Source organism: Motacilla alba, chromosome 9 (genome assembly GCF_015832195.1).
Source record: "Motacilla alba alba isolate MOTALB_02 chromosome 9, Motacilla_alba_V1.0_pri, whole genome shotgun sequence".
Lineage (NCBI taxonomy): Eukaryota > Metazoa > Chordata > Aves > Passeriformes > Motacillidae > Motacilla > Motacilla alba.
In genome coordinates, this window is record NC_052024.1 from 14,653,923 (window position 1) to 14,674,379 (window position 20,457).

The 20,457-nt window shown below is 46.8% G+C and overlaps 1 protein-coding gene across 2 annotated transcripts; it reads right to left on the reverse strand.

Moving 5' to 3' along the window:
* Window positions 1–3,051: 3,051 nt before the first annotated feature.
* On the reverse strand, window positions 3,052–11,148 carry CLDN16 (claudin 16). Of its 2 annotated transcripts, none has more exons than XM_038146495.1 (6): window positions 10,866–11,148; window positions 6,186–6,288; window positions 5,480–5,644; window positions 4,238–4,429; window positions 3,770–3,916; window positions 3,052–3,691 (listed from the first exon to the last, which is right to left on the reverse strand). In XM_038146495.1, the coding sequence occupies exons 1-5, from the start codon at window positions 10,977–10,979 to the stop codon at window positions 3,777–3,779; spliced, it is 714 nt and encodes a 237-aa protein (XP_038002423.1). In that variant the 5' UTR covers window positions 10,980–11,148; the 3' UTR covers window positions 3,052–3,691; window positions 3,770–3,776. The 2 variants fall into 2 exon arrangements, with proteins under 2 accessions (XP_038002423.1, XP_038002424.1); XM_038146496.1 differs by lacking the exon at window positions 10,866–11,148 and adding an exon at window positions 9,893–10,236.
* Window positions 11,149–20,457: the final 9,309 nt, after the last annotated feature.

Consider the following 20,457-nt stretch of genomic DNA (forward strand, 5'->3'; position numbering starts at 1 on the left):
GACGGGAGTCTGCAGGCAGAAAAGGACAGCCATTGCAGGTGTCATTTTTTTATCTCCCTCACTTGCCTGTATCAAAATGGGAAATCAATAGTTATCTGTAAGGCATGGAATCAACTTAGCAAAGATCTTACCTAAACACTTTACTGTTTTCCATAACCTGCAACCAGCCCTGGCAGAGTGCATAGGGATGTCAGGGGAGACGACAACGGGGAGCCCCAGTTCAAGGAAGCACCTCGGGCCAGGCACACAGGCAGGAAAGGTGCTACTCCCAGCTCTCAGCTAAATCCCTGACTCTCCCTGTGCCCTGGGAAATGAAGACAGAGGTGCCCAAACATAGAAAAATGTCCCTTGTAAGTTAGTGAAAATATGGAGAAACCTAAAAATCTGTTGGAACTGATAGATTAAGTGTTGGGCCTCAGCTCAGCCGGAAATTGCAACTGAGCAAAAAGCCTCGGTAAGCCATCAATGGCCATCAGGAGGGGAAAATCAGTCCATTGTCACTCCTAGTGAGCTGCTGCTGAATGGAATGCAGGTAGGTATTAAGGAAATACCTTAATAACTGAGCTCACCTGATACATCTTTAGCCTTAGGGACTGGTTGTGATTTTGAAAGAATAAATAAATTCTGTTTACTTTCTGGGAGGTTTCTTGCTAATGAATATATAATTAAACTAGAATAGATCTGCATTGTGACCTGATAATGAGCTAATGAGGAGTGAATCCTGCAGTCATGAAACCAGTGTCAGTATTAAATCAAACAGGGATTAACAATTAAACATTAACAGCTGATCAAAACATCAGCTAGACTGTCAGCAGAATTTGAATAATGAAGCAATGCAGTACTGGACTGGTTACAAAACATTAACCTGGCAAAACTAAGAGTTGCTGTGACCTTTTCCTGGTCCTCTTGTGCAGGAGATAGGTCCTCAAAACCTACCATAGAGTTTGGCTAGAATAGAAGTATGATTAAGGAATTAACTCTTATTCTGTACAGATACTGAAGAAGAGAGGCTCACAAGTGTTGATGCAATATTCTTGATATACAAAGAATATTTGTACATAAATTCTTTGCATGTGAAATGTATTTGAGGAGGATGAGTTAAGGTAGTATTTGGGCTCTATTTGTGTACCCCAAGGAGGAACACAGGGCTGGAGGGACCAAAGAAACTAATCCTTAATATTCACCCCTGATCAGGGCATAGACAGTGAGTGCCCACTGAGCCACTGCTTGGTGTGACTCACATGTTTCAAGTCACAAAACAGCTCCCACCACCTTAAAACAAACTGAAGACCATTTAGGACAAAGGCCCAGAATTCTCCTCAATCACTGAGCAGGAGAAATCAGTGATCTGAGATTTGTAATTACACCTGCATTTTTTCTCTGCTAAACAAGAAATAAACTTCATGGCAAGAAATAACCTTTGTGCTCAGAAAAAGCTATGGAAAACAGCAGCAAGAGGCTGGCAGGCATCCCTAAGTGTTTGTAGGGAGGGATAATGTGCTGGCTGCATAGGCTGGGGAGTTTTTGATTCAGAGTTTATGTCTTTGCTGGGTACCTCCTCCCCAGGAGCATCTCTAAGCTGGGTGAGCTGGGCTGAGGCTGCCTGCAGCATCTCTCCTCCCTCGGGAAGGCTGAGGGAGCATTTTCCTCTCTGGGCAGGAGGGGGGATGTGGGCAGTGGAGCAGTCACTGAACACAGCTCTGCCTCTGGGGTGTGTTCACCCTCCATCTCCTTCCCGCTGTGTCTCTGGAGGAGCAGGGCAGGAGGGACACAGCCCAGGAAGCAGACCCAAAAATGTTCCCAGAGTTCCCCTGCCCTGGCAGAGAGTATCAGCAGTGTCAGCTCTCCTGCCCCAAAGACTCACAGAAAACACATTTCTGATGGGGCTGTAAAACAGTTAAAACAAAACAAAACAAAAAACAAACAAACAAACAAAAAACCACCAAGCTAGCTCTGAATGCAGTTTCCTGCAAAAACAGACACAAATTCCTGTCACCTCCAGATCTCTTTGTGCATTCTTGGTACAATCTGTGAATTCATCACATCGCTCATAACTCTTGTACTCGTTGTCTCTCAGGACCTTGTAAAAAAGCCTCCATCACCCCTCCTACTGTGTTTACATCTGTTTGATATAGCTCATCTGTTGGCAGTAACCTGCTCCCAGTTTGGCTGACATAAACGTCTGCCAGCCCAAGCAGCACGAACTCTGCAGGCACGAGCCTCCCTTGCCTGGGCAGCAGAGCTGCCACCAGGGCTCTTGCTGAGATGGTTGTGCTGTGCTCTGAGCCCTGTGGAGGTGCCTGGGCCTGCAGCAGAGCCATATGGACCTGCTGTTGTCCTGTCTGTTCTAGGCCCTGGGTCCTTCTCGACTTGGAGCCATGTCAGGGCTGGGTTATGTTTTGGCCTTGCTGGTCAGCTCTGTGCTGCAGCACAAGGTGCTGCTTCCAGGAACCCATCAGAGGACTCAGCCCTTCATTTTCCATCATGGGAGTTATCAGAAGTGCTGCTTGGGGTACTCCAACCTCAGCCAGCCCATCTCCCTCTGGCCCACATAACATAAAGTTTCACTTCATACTGTCTGGGAGAAGGAAATCCAGCCTCCCCATCCTCTGGTAGTGCTTCAGCACCCACAGCTGTGCACACCCAGCTGAGACTCCAGCTTTGTTTCTCCACTGCCCCTAAGCAGAAAAATCTCTGTGCTGGGAGACTTTTCTCAACCCTCAGTGGCCATGATATGGTGTGGTGCCCATGGTCAGAAAGGACTGAATTTGGACAGTTCCTACCAACTCTAAGAAAACTCTGTCTCAGCTTCTCTCTCTATTAAAGGAATGAAAAATGTTCACATCCATCCTTAGGGAACATGTTAAGCCATACAGGGGTTTCACCCTAGTGAAGAGCTGGCTGATGCCCTAACCTTACCCAGCCTATGGCAGCCTGGATTGCAGCCAGGGACAGCAGTCCTGAACTAGGTTTAAATACCTTTTGCTGGAAAGGAACAATTATCATTTATCCTAGCTTCTAGTTAATGTAGATATATTGTAATGCACCAGTTCAGATTTTGGATCTTCACTCACTTTGTCCAAGCAATGTTTTTATTAAGCAGAATGAAGCCGGCAATTTCCAGATTTCACTGAGTTTAGTAGTGTACCTTTTAACACTGACTGAGAAGGACTGTATTTTTCAGGGAAGAATGCACCTGCATTTACAATCATTTCTCAGTGCAGACTCATGGACCAAAGAGATGGTCAGATATTTAACACAGCTCTTATCTCTTGAAAAGCTCCCCAGCTGCCTGTAAGAGGGGCAGACCCCCCTACTGAGTGCACAGGGTCCAGATGTTGGTCAGGCAGTCAGTCCCTCCCTTTGCCAGGATTTTCTCCTTTGTACACTCTGTTGACACGTTGCCAGACATGGAACAGATCCATCTTGCAGTGTGGGGGGCTTCATGCAGAACACTGCACTCTGATTCAGGAATGGCTGGTTTATCTCACTTCCACCAATAGTGTTGAGACAAATGCTGAAAAGAGTTTGTGTTGGTGATTTCAGTCTGTGCTTATACAAGTGGCCTCAGCACTCAAGTCAAGAGGATTCCAGAAAGCAGGATCTTCTCAGAGTTTACTTTCTTGAAAGAAAGGTATTTTGAAGCTCTCATAATTGTAGCATACAGTAGATCCTTGAAATTCAACTGCATCTGTATCACAACCACAAGAGCTTGAGTCTCTGTGCAATCCACTACAAATTAAAGCAGAGCTCTTTCTGGAGCACTTACCTCCTCATCACACCCTTGTGTCCACTGCATACATTTTGGAGGTGGCTGTTTGCGAGGATGGCAAATGCATGTTTGTTACAACGGTCGCAGCTGAGGAATAGCCTTTCCTCAAGGAGTAGGCAGAGTGGAATCTTCCAGAACTGGTCTCTGTGAGGCACAGGGGGAGAAATAGGAACTGCTAATGAGTACTTGGTGACTTTCAGCTGCAAAGTTTCATTATTCAGGGAAAGCAACACTCCAAGATGTGACATAATAACAACACGCTTTATGTCATCCTTACACCTCAGCTCACATGAAGACCTTGATGTGCTTTCTAGAGCTGCCTAAGATTATTCCCATTTTACAGCTGAAAATATCGCCACTGGGCATGAGCAACCATGCCAAAGGACTTTCCCCACCCTGTGCACCTGTAGCACACCCTGAGCAATGCCTCTGTCCCTGAGCTGTGCCTCAGCCATGCCTCCTCACCTCTGAAGAGATACATGCAGCAGGTGAGCAGGGACCCAGACAAGAAGCAGCCAAGTGACCCCGCCATGCCAAGCCAGCAGGACCAACCAAACTTGTACTGGATGCCCAGGAACACGTTGTGGAAGAGCAGAGAGGAGCGCTCCACGTAGACATCCACGGCGTACCACACGGAGCCCGTGATGCCAGGGAGACCTGCAGGGTGGGAGAGAGGGGCCACACTCAGAACTATGGGGGATCAGATCTAAAGCTGCTGCTGCTGTCTGTTAGGGCAGACTTCACGGTGGGAAGACCTTCCTGGGACGGCAGGGTTTGACCCCCATCCGTGCTGTCTTCGGTGGATTCACCCTGGCTCCTGCTGATGTCCTGTGCTGCCAGGCAGAGGCTGCACCTCTTGGCTTGGCACTCAGACACACTTCCAGCACACTGGCAGCACTCAGGTTTCTGCAGCAAAAGGCAGGAAGTTCCTCCCCTCTCAGCTGCTTGTAAAGTTGTCTCTCCAGAATTCAATTTTCTGATCTGTTTTGATTTTCAGAACTTTGATGATGCTTTTCAGACAAACTTTGAGAAGTGAATTGGAAGATGTTTAAAAGAGCCTCTCAACATGTTTTACATGTGCTCCCAGTGGCTGGGGTGAGTTATTAAATCTGCTTAGACTGAAGAAGAGATAGCTGCTTGATATTGGCATGAAGTCAAATTATATTATTTGGTACGTAGTTGGCTATTTATTTTTGTGTTTAAAATTCTCCCAGTGGCTGTAACAACAAAGCACCTCAGCCAGTTGGGTATTTATCACCTAGAAGGGACAGACATGTTATTATCCTTTTATTAGAGATCATCTGCAGAGATTTTGGGCTAAGTGACTTGCTCAAGGTCACACAATATGTGGCAGAGCCAGGAACCAAACCAGGATGCCAGGACTTTCAAGTCTTTTAGCAATTGGTCTAGAGACCTACAGCAAGGTCTCTTTGCTGTAACAACAGCCTCCACAGTGAAACAGCCAGAAATGGAAGTCAGTCAACTCAAAGCCAACTCACCTGGTCAAAACATGAACTGAAAGCAGATAAACTCAACTACATGCTGTTTGAGGCAGGTGGTGAACAGAAGAAGCTGCATTACACAAATAAATAAACTAAAGATCCTTCCTCCTACAGAAAATCACCAACCAAAATAAAAGAAGGCTTTTAATGCTTCCCCACTTTGCTAAAGAGTGTCCTACAGAATGGGGACACAGTGGGGAAATACCTGCAAGGAGCAACATAACCCCAGCCACCAGGCAGATGCGCAGCTTGATGAGCGGCTCATCGGGAAGGAATTTCACACAGTCCAGTCCCAGGACCAGGAAGAGAAATCCAAATCCTGACAGGAGGTCTGCTGTTATCATCATAGCTCGGGTCAGCACCAGCTTCACTGCAGGACAAAAGCAGATTATTCCAGTGCATAAGGAATGGAAATGTGGGCAGGTAATGGGGTCAGATCCCACAAACATTTTTTTTCTGGTGTTCAGTGTCGTAATACGACACGAAAAGACGACACGGACACTGCTGCTCTCCAGGTGAACAAAAAAAGGGGACCTTTATTTTCTGACTCCAACATTTATAGTTTTCCAAAAGTGACAGTGGATTGGAGGGTGACAGTGCCACCTCTCCAATGACACTGGACAGACCAAGAGTCCATCAATTCTCTCCTCCTCCATGAAAGAATGCAAAACATAAGTTGTTTACAGAACTGTGTGTGAGAAAGTTCGTTACAAGAATGCAGACATCAGAAGGCTTAGCAAAGTCTTAGAAAATCAGGGTGACATTCAGCTTTTCTCAGCTTCCCCAAAGAGTAATACCTGACTGAGAAAAGAAACATGCCTCTAATTATCTGTCACTGAGTAGAACAGATACTCTTAGTCTACACTCAAGTGTCCCCACCACTTGCAGAAACATCTCTGACTCTTACATACCAGAATGCTCGGCGTAGATGGAGTCGTACTCATCACAAGTTTGGATCCCATCAAAAACGTTTGTGACACATTCCCACCACAGGCCACGGCACTTTGTACTCACCTGTGGATTGAGAGGACAAAAAAGACCATAGGTTAAAATATCCACCAATGCAGCAGGTGGTCATCTTATCCCTTCAACAGAAATCCTGGTCCAGTTACAATGATGGTAAATCAGAGTGTTTAGCTTGAAGAGAATAAGCAGAAGCATGGAGGAAAAGGACAATGTTTTCTATACCCCTACTAATGTTTTTACTTTAGAGCAAAAAAATTCAGACTAGACCTTAGGAAAAAAACCCTTGCCTACTAGTAAGGATAAAAATTTTTAAGGAAATTCCTGGGAGGAGCTGGGGGGGTGGCTGACCAGAAAGATCTAAGAGCAGGTTTGCTCACTCATTGCCAAATTCTTGTCTAGGCTGAGCTGGGCAGGGCCATGGACCAGACAACTCGAGATTTTGCTGCGTGTGCTCCCCTTCCTTACACCATCCTCCTGATGGAAGAGGAGCTGCTGAGAGAGTGGGAGAGGAGTGCAGAGGAGTCTGGATGTGAGCCCCTCTGCAGACACCCAGGGAGGGCTGCCCCCAAATGACTCAGCTGTAAACACAGGCTGGAAAACCAGAGGCAGCCGGTGCTGATCCCGGCCCTGGGGCTCCCACTGTGCTGCCAGCCGTGGGACCACACGTGCCCAAGCCACAGTCATCACTGAGACATCCAGACTGGGGCGGGCAGACGAGGCAGCAGCATCGTGGTTCATCATCTCCGCTGTCCTCGAGCCGTAGATACCATTCCCAGCCCAGCCTTCCATAAATCACTTTAATACGGGAGGCGTTTCCATTACCAATGCAAATATGGCAACAGGCACCTTTAAAATATTCCTGGAATTGCTCATACGAGGAGCAGAGTTAATGTCAGCGCAGCTTTGGACTCCAGCCCGCCCACTTCTGCCAGCGACACCCGCTGCAGTTAATGGAAAGAGAAACTCTTCCAGCAAATGAGTTTCACGCAGGGGAAGGGGACCAGGCTTGCTTGGATGATGCAACAAATTCATTTTTCTTGCACAGTGTAAATCACAAAGCAGATAATAACATATCTCGGACACATAATGAAGTCTTATTCAGGATGTACTGAGGTCTGTAGCCAACAGTAATATTTTCTCCACAACACAATGTCTGAGCCAAGCTGTGCACCTCCTCTGTGATACTGCTGTCTGGATCAAAGGTGAGGAAAAATGACTCGCTGCTTCAGACTGGCAGAAGAGATACTATTTACATTTGAATGAAAATAATCTACATGTTTTGTTTCATGAAGATGAGACGTGCTCAACATTTCTGAGAATTTCAGGGCATATTTAATGAAAAATACAATGAAAAATGAGAAGCAGTGATGGAAAAAACTAATTTAATTGATTCTGTGCTTTTCAAGAGAACAGAGTCTCATAAAACAATTTGCCGTGTTTACATTCAATGTATTTTTACCATGGCCCTCTTAATGCAGTTGCAGGTCCTCCTCTGTCTTAACTCACCACTGCTCAGGCTGTGCTTGAAATTAGCATATTTTTATTAAATTACATTTTGTTCCACTTGTGTTTATGTAATTTCTCTTTCCTCCCAAACCACCATAGGCTTATTTATACTACTCTGCATTCAGCTAATCATGTCACTTACTTCCTCACTTGCTGATATTATTACTGTTCCTTAAATCTTACAAGCAGCATCTACATCTAAATTATTTATAAGGAGACTAACAGGATTCCAGGCTGTGTCATGCTCCAAGCAAAACAGAGGTCTTAAGCACAACAGTTATGGCCTAGCTTGTGAAATAACCCCCTTCCCAGACTAACAAAAACTTGTTTAATGTTTTTAGTTTCTTGGGATGTTTCGGTTATCACTACTCCTGCTACAGCCAGCATGGGCAAAGCAGGAGCCAGCCCATCTCCACACAGCCCGTGTGCAGCCAGGGATAATTGTCCTATTGCCTGGTGCAGGTGGGATAGGAACAGGTGTCACTATGGGGACCTGTAGCTTCCCTGAGCTGCTGCTGAGCTATTCTGGTATCTGCTGCCAAGGGCCAACACTTGCTCCCCTCTGCTTTGTGCACCGTTGATCCTTGTGGTTGTTAATCTGCTCCCAAGCCACCCTTGAGCATCTTCCCTTGTGCTGACAGCACAGCCCTTCAGGCACACGGGAACTCTCTGCTGTCAAGGGGACAGGGGTCAGGGCATGGGGCATCATGTGGGGACATGGATTTCCCCATCCCATGGCTGGACTCCTGCCTCATGTTGGTAGCACTAATTCCCCATCACCTCTCTTCCCCCTACAGTAGATGTGCTCCAGCTTCCCTGGGCGCAGCTGAGGACTCCCAGAGCAGCCAAACATCACAGCCATGCTCCTCATCCCCCACTCCGATTGCAAAACACATTGCCACGACCTGCTTTCCCTAACACAAGTATGCATGTAAAACATGAACTGCATAATGACTGTAATACAGATAATTATATCCTATTCATAATGTATAATTAATATTAAAATAATTCTCACACAGAAAAAAAGGAAAATTACAGAACAGGCACACGCTTCTCCTTCTGGGGAAAGCGGAGAAGACAAACACGTAAGTGATGTTAGTCACGGTGTTTTACCGCACTCTGAGAAGGTGCCAGCAGACAATGATTACAAGCCCAGCTTGAGAGTAAAACAGGCAGCTTTTAACAGTAGTGGTGGTATTTATAATCCACCTGCAACAGGGAGGGACTGTCTACACAATACAGCACTCGCTGAGAAGCAGATTATGGGCTTTTTCCACTACAAACTACCGCAAAAATTGACCCAGCCCTGTCTTGATGCTTCACAGGGAGTCACTAACTTAACTCTCTGTAACCTGTTGTTTCTCAAGGGAGGTGAGGGGCTGTGAAAGCTGAGTCAGGGCCCCTGCAGCCTCCCTGGAGTTGGCTGCTCCGGGCACTTCCCAGCCTCTTCTTCCTGGGATGCTCCTCTCCAGTGGGACCACAGTGAGGGCTTCAGCCTCCCCAGCTGCAGGGGGCCAGGGTCAAAGCCCAGCCAAGATCCAGCAGCTGGGGAAGGATGGAGTTCCCTTCTTCTGGAGCCAAAGTTGCCTAACTTACCCTTTTTCCAGCTGAAAACAAGAGTCATTGCGGACTCTAGCCTTTCTGGCCGTGGACGTTCCCTATTTAGAGAGGCAGTGAGTCATTAGGGTCATTAAGATCAGTGGTCAGGTATTAAGGCTGGGGGCGTTTTGCTCCATTATTTAGTATTCACACTCAGAGCCGGAATGTGAGAATAGTGGTTGCTAATGACCAAACTGGGTGTTAATGGAGCACTTCGGACAGCCCATCGCAGGTGCCTTTGCGCCAGGAAGACAAGGTTACACAGCCTCAAGGTAATGGACCAGCTCTGAACTGGACTCACTTCGCTCAGAAGCTGGGCTTCTCTCATCTGGTTTTCCCCACAATTGGACTCCCTTGGCTCTTCTGAGTATACTGGTACCTTCATCTAAGTACTTCCAGAAAGGAATCTGAAATATCTCCCAAATGAAGAGTCAGATCCTATCCAGCATCACTGGATGCACTCTATTTGTCCTGAAATGAGGCTCACTGAGCAGACACGCTGATCACCAGGAACTGCACTGCATTGGATCATCATCTCAGCACTTACATTCATTCACCTTTCAGGGTTTCTCACAGTCAGAGTGCCAGGATTTCTTGTGGAATAAAGAAAAAAAAAAGTTTTTCTTGTAATTAGTTTTATCTTTCTTTCCTTGGATAATTCACCCCTTCACGTGCTACAGCTAAATGCTGCATTGCAATCACTGAGCACAGAGGAGCTCATGGTTTCATATGCTGGATAGCAGATAGAAAGTTTCTTCCTGATAAATTCAGTCAAACTTTCTGTCCTGGAAGGTGTTTCACCTTCACTGTCTAAATGATCTAATTTGCCAGAAAGCAGATTCCTACACTGTGGACCTGCAGCTTAAATGTACAGAAATGACTGGCTGTGCTGGGAAGAAAATTACAAATTTGCAGTACTGAGTGCTGGAGAAACAGTGGTGATTTTGGGCCTGGAGTCTTTGGGGCACACCTTGCCTGTAAGCAGCAATCTGCTCCCTTGTTTGCAATTACCTTTTGCCAATACTCTTCTCTAATATGAGAGTGTTACTGTCCACATGAGTTCCAGGAGATATTGAGTCCCCATGCTCCCCTTAAATTTCTGGTAGCCCTGTAGGTCAATGGCTGGTCAGAAAAAGACTTGAAGAGCACACTTGTGCATGCTGGATGTCTCCACCAAGAAGGCTGAACTACAGAACTAGAAACATCTTCAAAATATCCATGCAGGCTGGAGGTACAGGATAACTCTTCTCAAATTCATGCACATTTAAAACTAGAGCCTGTAGATCTTTCCTGAACTTACTGAGTAAGAGCACAGTCTGGATAAAAGAGTCTGGCAAAGAGAATTTCACAAAATACCACTTTCCTCCTGCTCTTGCCACAGTAATTTTCATTCTCATCCACTTTCATCCAGCACAACAGGGAGAAAGAACATGAGAGTGCAGTGGAGCAATGATACCAGGAACAAACTCTCCTAGCACACATTGGTTTTGGTGATCAGGCTCTCCTCACCGCAGTCTTACCTCCAGGGAGTCATCAGCATTCACCATCCAGCAGTCTGTCCAGGTAGATATTATCAAAAATGCAGCAGAGAAAAAAGCAAAAAAGAAGCCCACATATTGGAGGAAAAACTTCATGCCAGCAGGTGCTCAGCACATCCAGGGGAGTGCGAACAACGGTGCCCAGCCTTGTTCCTAAAGCTGGGGTAGAGACAGAGTGTCAGTGTGCCAGATGCCCAGCAGTGACTATCAAGAGCAGGACCTCCTCTCTTGTGCAGGTGCCATCTGGTAGTGATGGCTGCAGGGCAGTGCTCACCTGCCAGGGGTCAGGAGGAGGGTGAGAGCTGCTGCAGCCAATCCGCCCTGCCCCGCTACCGCTCTTGTCATGCCTGACTGAAGAGAAATGGGGCTGGCAGAAGGGACATGCAGGTAACTGCAGCCCTGGGCTGGCAGGGGAGGCAGGTATCATGGCAGGTTTTGTCAAAATAGGGATTAGAAAAAAGAATCAAAACTTGTTGTCCAGGGCAGAAGTCTTGAGCCTTGCTGAGGGACACAGAGAGGAGCTCTCATGTGCACACACACATATTTATTCCTGTTCAATGGTTTATGCCCTAGCAGGGAGCAATTATTAAGTGTCTTGGTGTAGATCCCAGGACTCTTGGTTGTTACCCTGTTGGTCTCTGGTGCAGTGATGATCTAGTTCAATGCAGAAATGTCAACAGAGAGGAAAAGAGAAAGGCAGCAGTCATGGGCCTTCAGAGCCAATATTCCCCACCATCCCAGATACAGAACTCTACATTCTGAGTTTAAGTCAGACCTTGATACCTCTCATGCTCTAGGCCTCAATTTGTTTATGGCATGAGTACAATTCCCATGTGGAAATCTTGAAGTTTTCAGACTAGTGCCAGTCTGGAGGATTTCAGTTGGTTGGAATTTCCCTGCTTGCTTACTCTGATTGAAAATTTCTGTTTTCCTGCTGGACTCCGCAGGTGAGCAGGGGTCACGCAGGCTGCCAGGGGCAGAAGCTGGGGCCTCTGTAAGAGGCTTCTTAATATCTCCTCTCATGCAGTGCTGAGAAAGCCATCAGGGCTCCAGAGCTTTCAGGAAAACCAAAGGGGAGGGGGACTAGAAATTCCTCCCACCCCAAAGGTACAAAAGCACAGAAACCATCGCATCCTCACTGATCATTATTTTTGAATATAAAGAAAAGCAGTGACAGGCTAAAGACCTGCCTTGAATGGGCAGGGCATTCAACACAGGGCAGAGGAGCAGACTCTAGCTCTGCGTTCAGCTTTGCTTCCAGCTTCTTGCCCGAGCTGGCGGTGTCTGTCATCTGAGCTGTCACCTCCAGATGGAGCCAAGCGGCACCTTTACAGCGCTGCTCAAAGCTTCTGCTTCTCTGGGATTCCCCTTCAAATACCACAGCAATGAGAAGTTTATTCTTACAATAGATAACTCGTATAATTCCAATCATAACCTCATGAGACAGTTTTGCTGATAGAGATCACAACTTTTACCCTCGATGCCAGGCTCACTCTACTCCTCAGAGGTCACCCTGTGGAACAGGTCCTCAGCACATGCTTTGGGAGGCTTAAGTGGAGAACAAAAGTCCCAGGTCACAAAGCCAGGGTATGCAGGAGGCTCAGCTGCTTCAGCTTTCTGCTTTCTGTTTCTTAATTCCATTTGTAGAAGCTGACAAGTGGGGAACTTTTCTTCTTCCATCTTTCCCAGATGAAGGTCTTGATGTGGTTATGTGGATATGATGCTTTCTGCTGAGTTTTCTGGTATCCAAATGTCTGGATAAGTCAAAGAAACCTTCGTGATTTTCACTTAATGGCTTTCTGTGAAAAAGGTAGCTTTGCGTTTTCAACAGTCCTGACCCATGGGGACGTGGCAGTGGCCACACAGGTCCCATAAAGGACCTCTCATTAGCACATATATGTATATAGATTACATTTGTCTGAGGCAGGTATGAAAACACACATCGTCTTCCTATACTTGTCTTGTTCTGATTAACCTCTGTCTGCACCCATTTTTAAAAAGCACCCTAGTCAGTTGTTATTAGTGACAACTTAGAAAAAGTGGTGTGGTGAGATAGAACAGGCCTGAAAAAACTGAGACAGCCTCAACCAGCATTAAATCCTTAGCAGTGTCAAGACCAGAGTCTAACAGCAAGAGAGTCTGGATTAACCAGGAAATATATTATAGCCATATGAAATGTATTACAGCCATTGCCTTCTCCTTCTGTCCTGTACCCAAATGCAAGCCACTTCCAGAAAGGATAAGCCCAGTGGAAAGAAAGGGGACATTTTCTCTTATTTGGTGCATGGTGGAAGTGTCTCAATACAAGTATGACAGAGGTGGAAAGTGAAAATCTCCCATGATAACAGCCAGAGAGGTGTTTCTAAGCTTGTGTGATGGGCACCTTGTACTGTTCTTCCAGCCCAGCCCATGAAATGCCCAGGGATGTCGGACCAAGAGGCAAACTTCACCAAGGGGTGGGGGCAGCTTGTGAGGCACCAGTGCTGCCTGTGCTTCACTCCATCTCCCCACAGCTGTTACTGTAGTCCTGGTGATGCCTTGTTTATTTTCCGCATGCCCAGCAATGTGTTTCTGCCCCAGCTCCTTCCACCTCCCTGTGTTCATCTTCCCTGCAGGGCAGGGCAGGTGAGTGACCCTTCCTAGAGCAGGATGCCAGTGCTTCCCTGGCCATGAGTCACTGGGGGCAGGAAGTGGCTCCAGCCATTTGCATCTAGCTTGGGGCTCTGGAGCATCCTGGCCTGGACATCAGACCAGGTCAGGATCCTCCAGTTCTCCCTGGCTGCTCCAGAGTGTGCAACACAATTAAGATGGTTCGTGGCTTTTCACCCGGTGGAGAGACCAATCCAATATCTGGTCCTTCTTTAGGTCTGTGTCTTCAAACACAGCCATAGAATCTGCTGTAGTTACTAGAAAGAATACAATATTCTTTATTTAGTAGAAAATGGCAAAGTACATGTCTAATACTCTTTATTTAGATCAAGTCAGCATCTTCTTGAAGTAAAGTCTGTAGCAGTTTCTCATCATGGTCTGCTTTCCTAACTTGCATGACAGATGTCCCCTCAGCTTCAGAAAACAGCTCTCCCAAAATAACCTCCAAAGATGCCTTTGTACAGCCCAAAACCTGGCTGACATGACGCAGGGTAGCTTTCCAGTGAATTTGTAGGCTGTACTACATATGCTAACTGTGCTTTGACAGTAACCAAAGCATTAGGGTATCCTAATAATTGATTGTCAGGGCTTGGCCTTGCCAGGCTCTCACTCTGCATGGTATCAATGCAGTAAAACTTTGCTAATGTAAGAGTTTTATCACCTTGACTACGCTCAGCCCCAGCTCAGGGACAAATGCACCATGGGTCGATTGCTTTTATTACTCATTAACACAAGGTGGTCTGTGCTCTCCGTTAAAGCCAAGCTATTTATGTTAGAGAAGGAGAAACAAGAGAAACTACTGCCAGTCTTGGGAGGTGGTTGTCATCAGTCTACTGACAAAACCATTTTTGCAGCAACACCTCACTGAGGTTGCAGTCCCATGAACACAGAAGGGTGTTGTTCTGCCTTTACTTCCTCAGTGTCTAATACACAGTGTAGCAGAGGGCCTGGAGCAAGAAGGAAGTGGTGATGCTGTGCATTCATGCATGGAATACAGACCTCTCTGCAAACAGGCAAGCAACCCGTGACGTGACTAGTGTTCAGGGCCAGGGGCTTGTCCAGCAGGAAGGGCTCAGGAGGTAGAGGAGAGCTTTGGAAGGAGTTTCCCTAAGAGCTCTTCTGCTCCATGGGCTTGTCTGCCCAACCCTTCCCACTCCTCCCTCCTGACTGTACCGCCTCCATTTTCCTGCTTCACACACCCCCATCCGTGGCCTCTAAGTGTGTTCAGCTCCAGAGCAGTGCTCCTTGGATGTGAGATGTGTACACAAATAAATTACAGAGTAGTGTGTAATGTACCCCTTCAGCCATGCTCAAGCAGTCACAAAACCTTGGGATTTAGCTTGGCTTCAGCTCAGTAACCCCAAGGAAAATAGTAAGACTTCTGAGCAGCCTATGATTTTTCAAGCAGGCAATATATAAGATTAAAGGAAAACAGGAAAGCAAAGGCATGTTCTGGTAGATGAGAGCTTAAAGGATTGGTAAGTAAAAACTGTGTTTGTATGTGTGTGGTTGTGTGTGTCTGCGTATTATACACACAGATATGATGCTTGTATACACTCCTTTAAAACAGCTTTTTTAGTCACTACAAAGCAATAAATGCTAAAACAAGCGTTTCATTACAGTTTTTTCAGGTTCTCAAAGTACCATCTTCTCCTCGGTACAATAAATTTCGTTTTATGGCTGCCTATGAAATCCCATACCTGAGAAACGCGTAATCTCAATGATGTATTACTAACCCCACTTTAGAGCTGGGGAAAACGAGGCCCTGGCGAAGTGCCTTCAGATCGAGAGCGAGGAGTCCCGCTCCTCTCTAGCGCCGGGGCAGGACTCCGTGCCTGGGCGTGGTAAGATCCCTATCAGTGAAAACGTGTGTGACCACTCGGCTTTCCTGGGAGCCGCCAGAGAATACGCGCTGCCCGTCACTGCATACCAAGCTGCACGCAGGTGTGTTTTGGCAGAGGAGCTGGGTAGTGGATCGGACACACCTTTTCTCGGCATGTCACAAGTTCCAGTCCACAGCCCTCGTCCCCAGGCAGCCCGGGGGCTGTTGATGACCTGCCACGTCCCTACGGCGTCATCCTCATCCAAGCGTGCCTTTCCCAGCATGAGCCTGAACTTTCCCGTGCGCTGATACCAGGGTGATTAAACGCAAGTGAAGCACAACCTCTGTGCCACTAGTAGCAATCGTGCAGGAAGGGGAGGGAGAGCAGCGTGGGCATTTAGCACTCTCCAGAGCAGCAGAGAAGCACAGGAGAAAGGAGCCGCGGTGGAAGGGGTCTGTGTCGTGTCTGCAGCTCGGGCGGCTGCTCCTCAGGGACACTTTAGCGCAGGGAGGGGCCGAGAGTGTGCTTGGCCCCGCAAGGCTCTCCTGGCTGGAATCCAGCCCCCCCCGTGACTCACTTCACAAGAAACATCCGCTTCACACCTGTGTGCCTCTCGCTGATACTCACCAACCTGCTTATCAGAGTGACAAAAGACCCTCTAGGAGACTCATCGAGAAAGGGATGAAAGTAACTAGGGGGTTAGAAATGCACAGTTCGGTAACAGGATGTTTGGTCTGCTATAAAAAGCCCAGGAGGACAAGAGCTGAGGCTCGGAGAGAACAGTTGCGGCTGTGATTCACAGACCGTGAACACAGGAGAGTTTTGAGATCTGTTAGATGAGTGGGGGCCAGGTTTGGGTGCAGGATCTGCAAGGAGTTTCCCTGCAGAGCTCTGGGGCTGTGACTCTCTTAAAATCAGCGTCTGCCCACTTGCCTGCCATCTCTCCGCACCGACACACTCGCAGTCCTCTCTCTCCTCCACATGGGAGTGTCTCTGTGCACTAAGAAAAGAAAGCACAGCATGTCCTTTCCCTCTTTCTTTTACCTGCCCCTATTCTGCCCTGGTGGTCCCGGTTCATGAAGGGCCCAGTTTCTGTTCTTTAAGATGTGTTGTTCCTCACCCACGCTCTCCCAAAGGAGATCATCCCTCCCCTCTTTTCAGTCTTAAAGCTCCATTTGCACCTTCTTTGTCAACAGCACAGGGCGTGGGCTCACGGAGCGCTCCCGAAACACCCATCGGCAAAGCCTCTGTGTATATCGGGCTTAAGGGAGAGTTTCACCAGCAGGGACACAGCTGCGAGAGAAACACCCCCAGCCTCTGACCTCCAGCCAGATAACTGGGGTTTTCAACTCCCTCCAGGCATTGAAATATGACCTTGGGTTTCCAGTGTGCTCTCCCAGTCCTAGCGATAAAGGGTGTGTTGGAAAGTCCAGGGAAGAAACTCCTTCCCTCCTCCTCTGCCAGCACACAGCTCTGATTTCAGTGCAGACGGGTCTTGCACTTAGCCAAGGCTTTTCAAGAGTTTCACTTCCTTGCAGGCATCAGAATTTAACCAGCCACATTTAAATACTCTCTAAGGGTTTAACTCTGCTCCCCACTGAAAAATCGAGCCACATGTGTCATGGCAGGGGCTACTGAGTGCTTCAGAAATACCTGGCTCTGATTTGGGTGTCTTAAAGAGGACTGACCACATTGAATGTCAATACTTACAAATCCCATCCTTCTGCTCCTCTCCATTTTCAGAGACCACTGCTTGTTGGAAGATGGTTGTACGGGGCCATCGTACCTCTGAGGATGCTGAGCAGTTAACTGTTTCTGGCACGTCATGAGATTTCCTACAGCACAGTAATTGCGCATCTTGAATCTTTCCAATGTCCAAGGAGAGCACAAATATGATTGGTCTTATTGATCCCCAGAGGAATTCCTAACAGCACGTGAAAGGGACTAAGTTCAGCAACCTGAAAAAGATGTGAAACTTAATTTCCTAATCTTTGCATTGTCCCCAACAGTCTGATCTAGAAATCTGGCAAGAATTTATGGCAGAGCCTTTCTAGGAAGGACATTGGATTACTTTATCTTCCCAGCATTAATTATCTGAGATGTCATAAAGGCTTAGGAAAAGGGCAGAGGTTGTGGTCCAGGCACAAAACGGTGAGACATAGCCATACCCTGAGATGAGAATCTTTCTAAAGTGCTGAGTACAGCTTGGGCTTTTCCTTGGTGTGAAGGTTGCCCCCAAAACCAGACTCACAGGTATTTGATCTTGATGGCTCACTTGGTCAGTGGTTGGGCAATGTAAATGGTAACTCTGACTTCACAGAGGTAACTCTGTCTTCAGGACTGTCTGAACAGCAGTTCCTGTGGAGCACCTCAGATGTAGTCATTAGACATCTTTTCTCCTCCCCATCTCTTTGTAATATCATTCCAATGCCTCCTTCCTCCCTTCATCTGATTTCAGCAAGAACAACCTGAGGTTATTCCAAAGAGAAAAATTTTCCGGTGGTGATTCTCAAGGTGATCAGATTCTTGCCAGTCTCAGGAAGTCCATTTCATAACTAGGGCATCAAGTTCATAAATGAGCATGTGCACCATCCATCATTGAGTTCCTGGTGGACACTTGGTGAGATTTGGGTAGAAAAGTGATTCTTGCTATAAATTATCTTGGAGGATCATGACCAAGACCTTGGAAGCATCAGGAACATGATGAGAGCAAACAGGACGGGTAGATGGCAAGGACTAGGTCTTTACAGAGCCCATCTCCTGGAAATGCACTTAGAAAACTCTTCCATGGGAAGAGTATCGGGGATGATTTTTACCTTGCCAGGACTTGGTGCACATCTCTCATGGCTCATGCACTGAGCATGACACTCACACACACATGGATCTGCCTCGCTCTCAGTCGGCCTGGGTCTCACTTACTCTCCTTGTTTCTTCTCTCCTGCCCTGGGACTGTGACATCAGGAACTGCTGTGCTTCACGTGTTCCTAGCGGTACATGGTGGGGAAAGTGGCCACACTTTGTGGCTGACCCTTCTGACAGGGCACACTTTCCATCTGCCACATCACTGCTGAACCTCTTCCCCAGATGCCTCACCACACCTGTCTCAACATGACACCCTGACTTGTTTCATACATTTTGAAAATGACATTTCTTGTTGATATGATGTAAAGCTACCCTCTATCGACAACATTTAACTCCCTACTTTTCCCACCATTACCTCTCTAGTACTATGAAACTCATTGTTTCCAGGAATTTGATTGTGTCTGACTTTTGTTTTCTATCTGGCCTCTGGTACAGAATGTCCAGTGAAAGAACAATACTAAAATAGGAAAACTGAAAACAAAATAAATCCTACCATGCAGGTCAAATCTCTTGGCCTCCAAGGGTTGGTTTTCGTGCCATGGAATCTCTATTAGAGCTTCCAGTATAGCTTTGGGAAACAACACATGAGCAGCCAAGTGCAGGACCACCTTTATTCCTCGGCAACTCACTGCCTTGCACAGGCAAACCCTGAGATCTGAGAGCTGTGGGTAATGACACACAAAGTACAGCTTTACACATGCCAAAACCACTTACTTACAGACGAGAAGGATTCCAATGTTTTTGGGGCATTCTGAGGCACAGTCTCTGGCCCTGTAGTCATTTGTTGGTTGCTGATTCAAGAGAAGAAAAAACAAAGGTAACAGGTGAAAACTGAGAAGCTGGGGAGGAGACATGATTCCTTTCAGAGCCCTCACTAGAGAGAGGTTTGGAGGAGAAGTCAGGAGTTCAACCAGCCCCACACAACTTCAGTGTGTTACATATAAACACATTTTAGCTACAGCCAGATGAAATCCATCATGTGAAGAGTGGAATTAAACTACTCCCAAAACTGTAACCTTATAACAACTGGTGGGAAAATATGAATGTTTGAATGACTGCAAGAAGAGGGTTGATTATTAGCTTGGTTTATCTCCAGCTGATTAGGAATTCCAGGTCATGTCTGCTGACCAAACATAGATTGGTTTATGCTTTTTCTGTCCCCAATATTTGAGAATGAATAATCACTACAGCCTATTTTAAATCATACTTTCAGAATATATTCCCTGTGTGTAATCAGTATCAAATATGTCTCATCAGTCCCTCCAATGGATGCTGCCCCCATCAACCACAAATTTCAATAACAAAGAGGAAATCTGAACATTGCTCCTGGAAGTGATGGTTTCAATTCATCTGTGTAGGTAAAAACTCTGGTTTTGGTGCTATTCACTGCCCTGTGATTTATGGGCAATGGGAGTCATTTGAAGGAAGTCGTCTCCAACAACTTTTTTGTAAAACTTTGTACTGAATGGCAGCCCTGCAGGAGGGAGCAGCAGATGAAGGGTTAAGTTTTCTCTGTGCTGTTGCCCTCTCTAGCCCTGAAAGCTGTGATCTTTGGCTGCTTCAGCTGCTACCATGGTCAAACACAGTCTGCCTCTCACTGCAGACCAGGCTGGACACAATCCTGACTAATCCCAGGGAAGATTTGCAGAGGTCTTATATCCTCCTGAAATCTGGGCAAAGACATCTCGGTGCTGCCTGCAAAACAGAGCTTGGAGCTGAGGTTAAGCAGAGGTGTTTCTCCTGGACGGATGGAGGACTAAGTGGGAGAGAGAGAAGAAAAAGCAGCTTGCAGATAAACAACAAAGTATTTTTAAGGTTTTTCTAAGCAATGTAAACCTGAGCTAAACACATGTGGTCCTACCAGTCTGCCCTTTTCCTCCAGAACCTTGGGGACTTCAAACGAAACAGCAAGTCACAGGGTTCAAAAGAAACAAGGTGTTGCACTTTCCTGTGAAGCACAGAGTAAATCTGCAAAACTCCTTCCTGCAGAATGATGCAAGTGCCAGAAGTTTAAAAAAACAAGCAGCTGAGTTTATGGAGGGAAAATCGAGTCAACAAAATTAAAGTTTAAAGTACTGGCACTGGCTCAAGATTTATTCAGACATGGATCAGGGCATGCTATAATGCATTTTGGGGAAGGGTCACTGTTCTTGCATTATTTCCTGGCTCTACAACCAGCTGCCACCAGAAACATGGGCTGGAGGTGCTGTTGACTGGCCATTCCCATTTTCTGGTCCAGT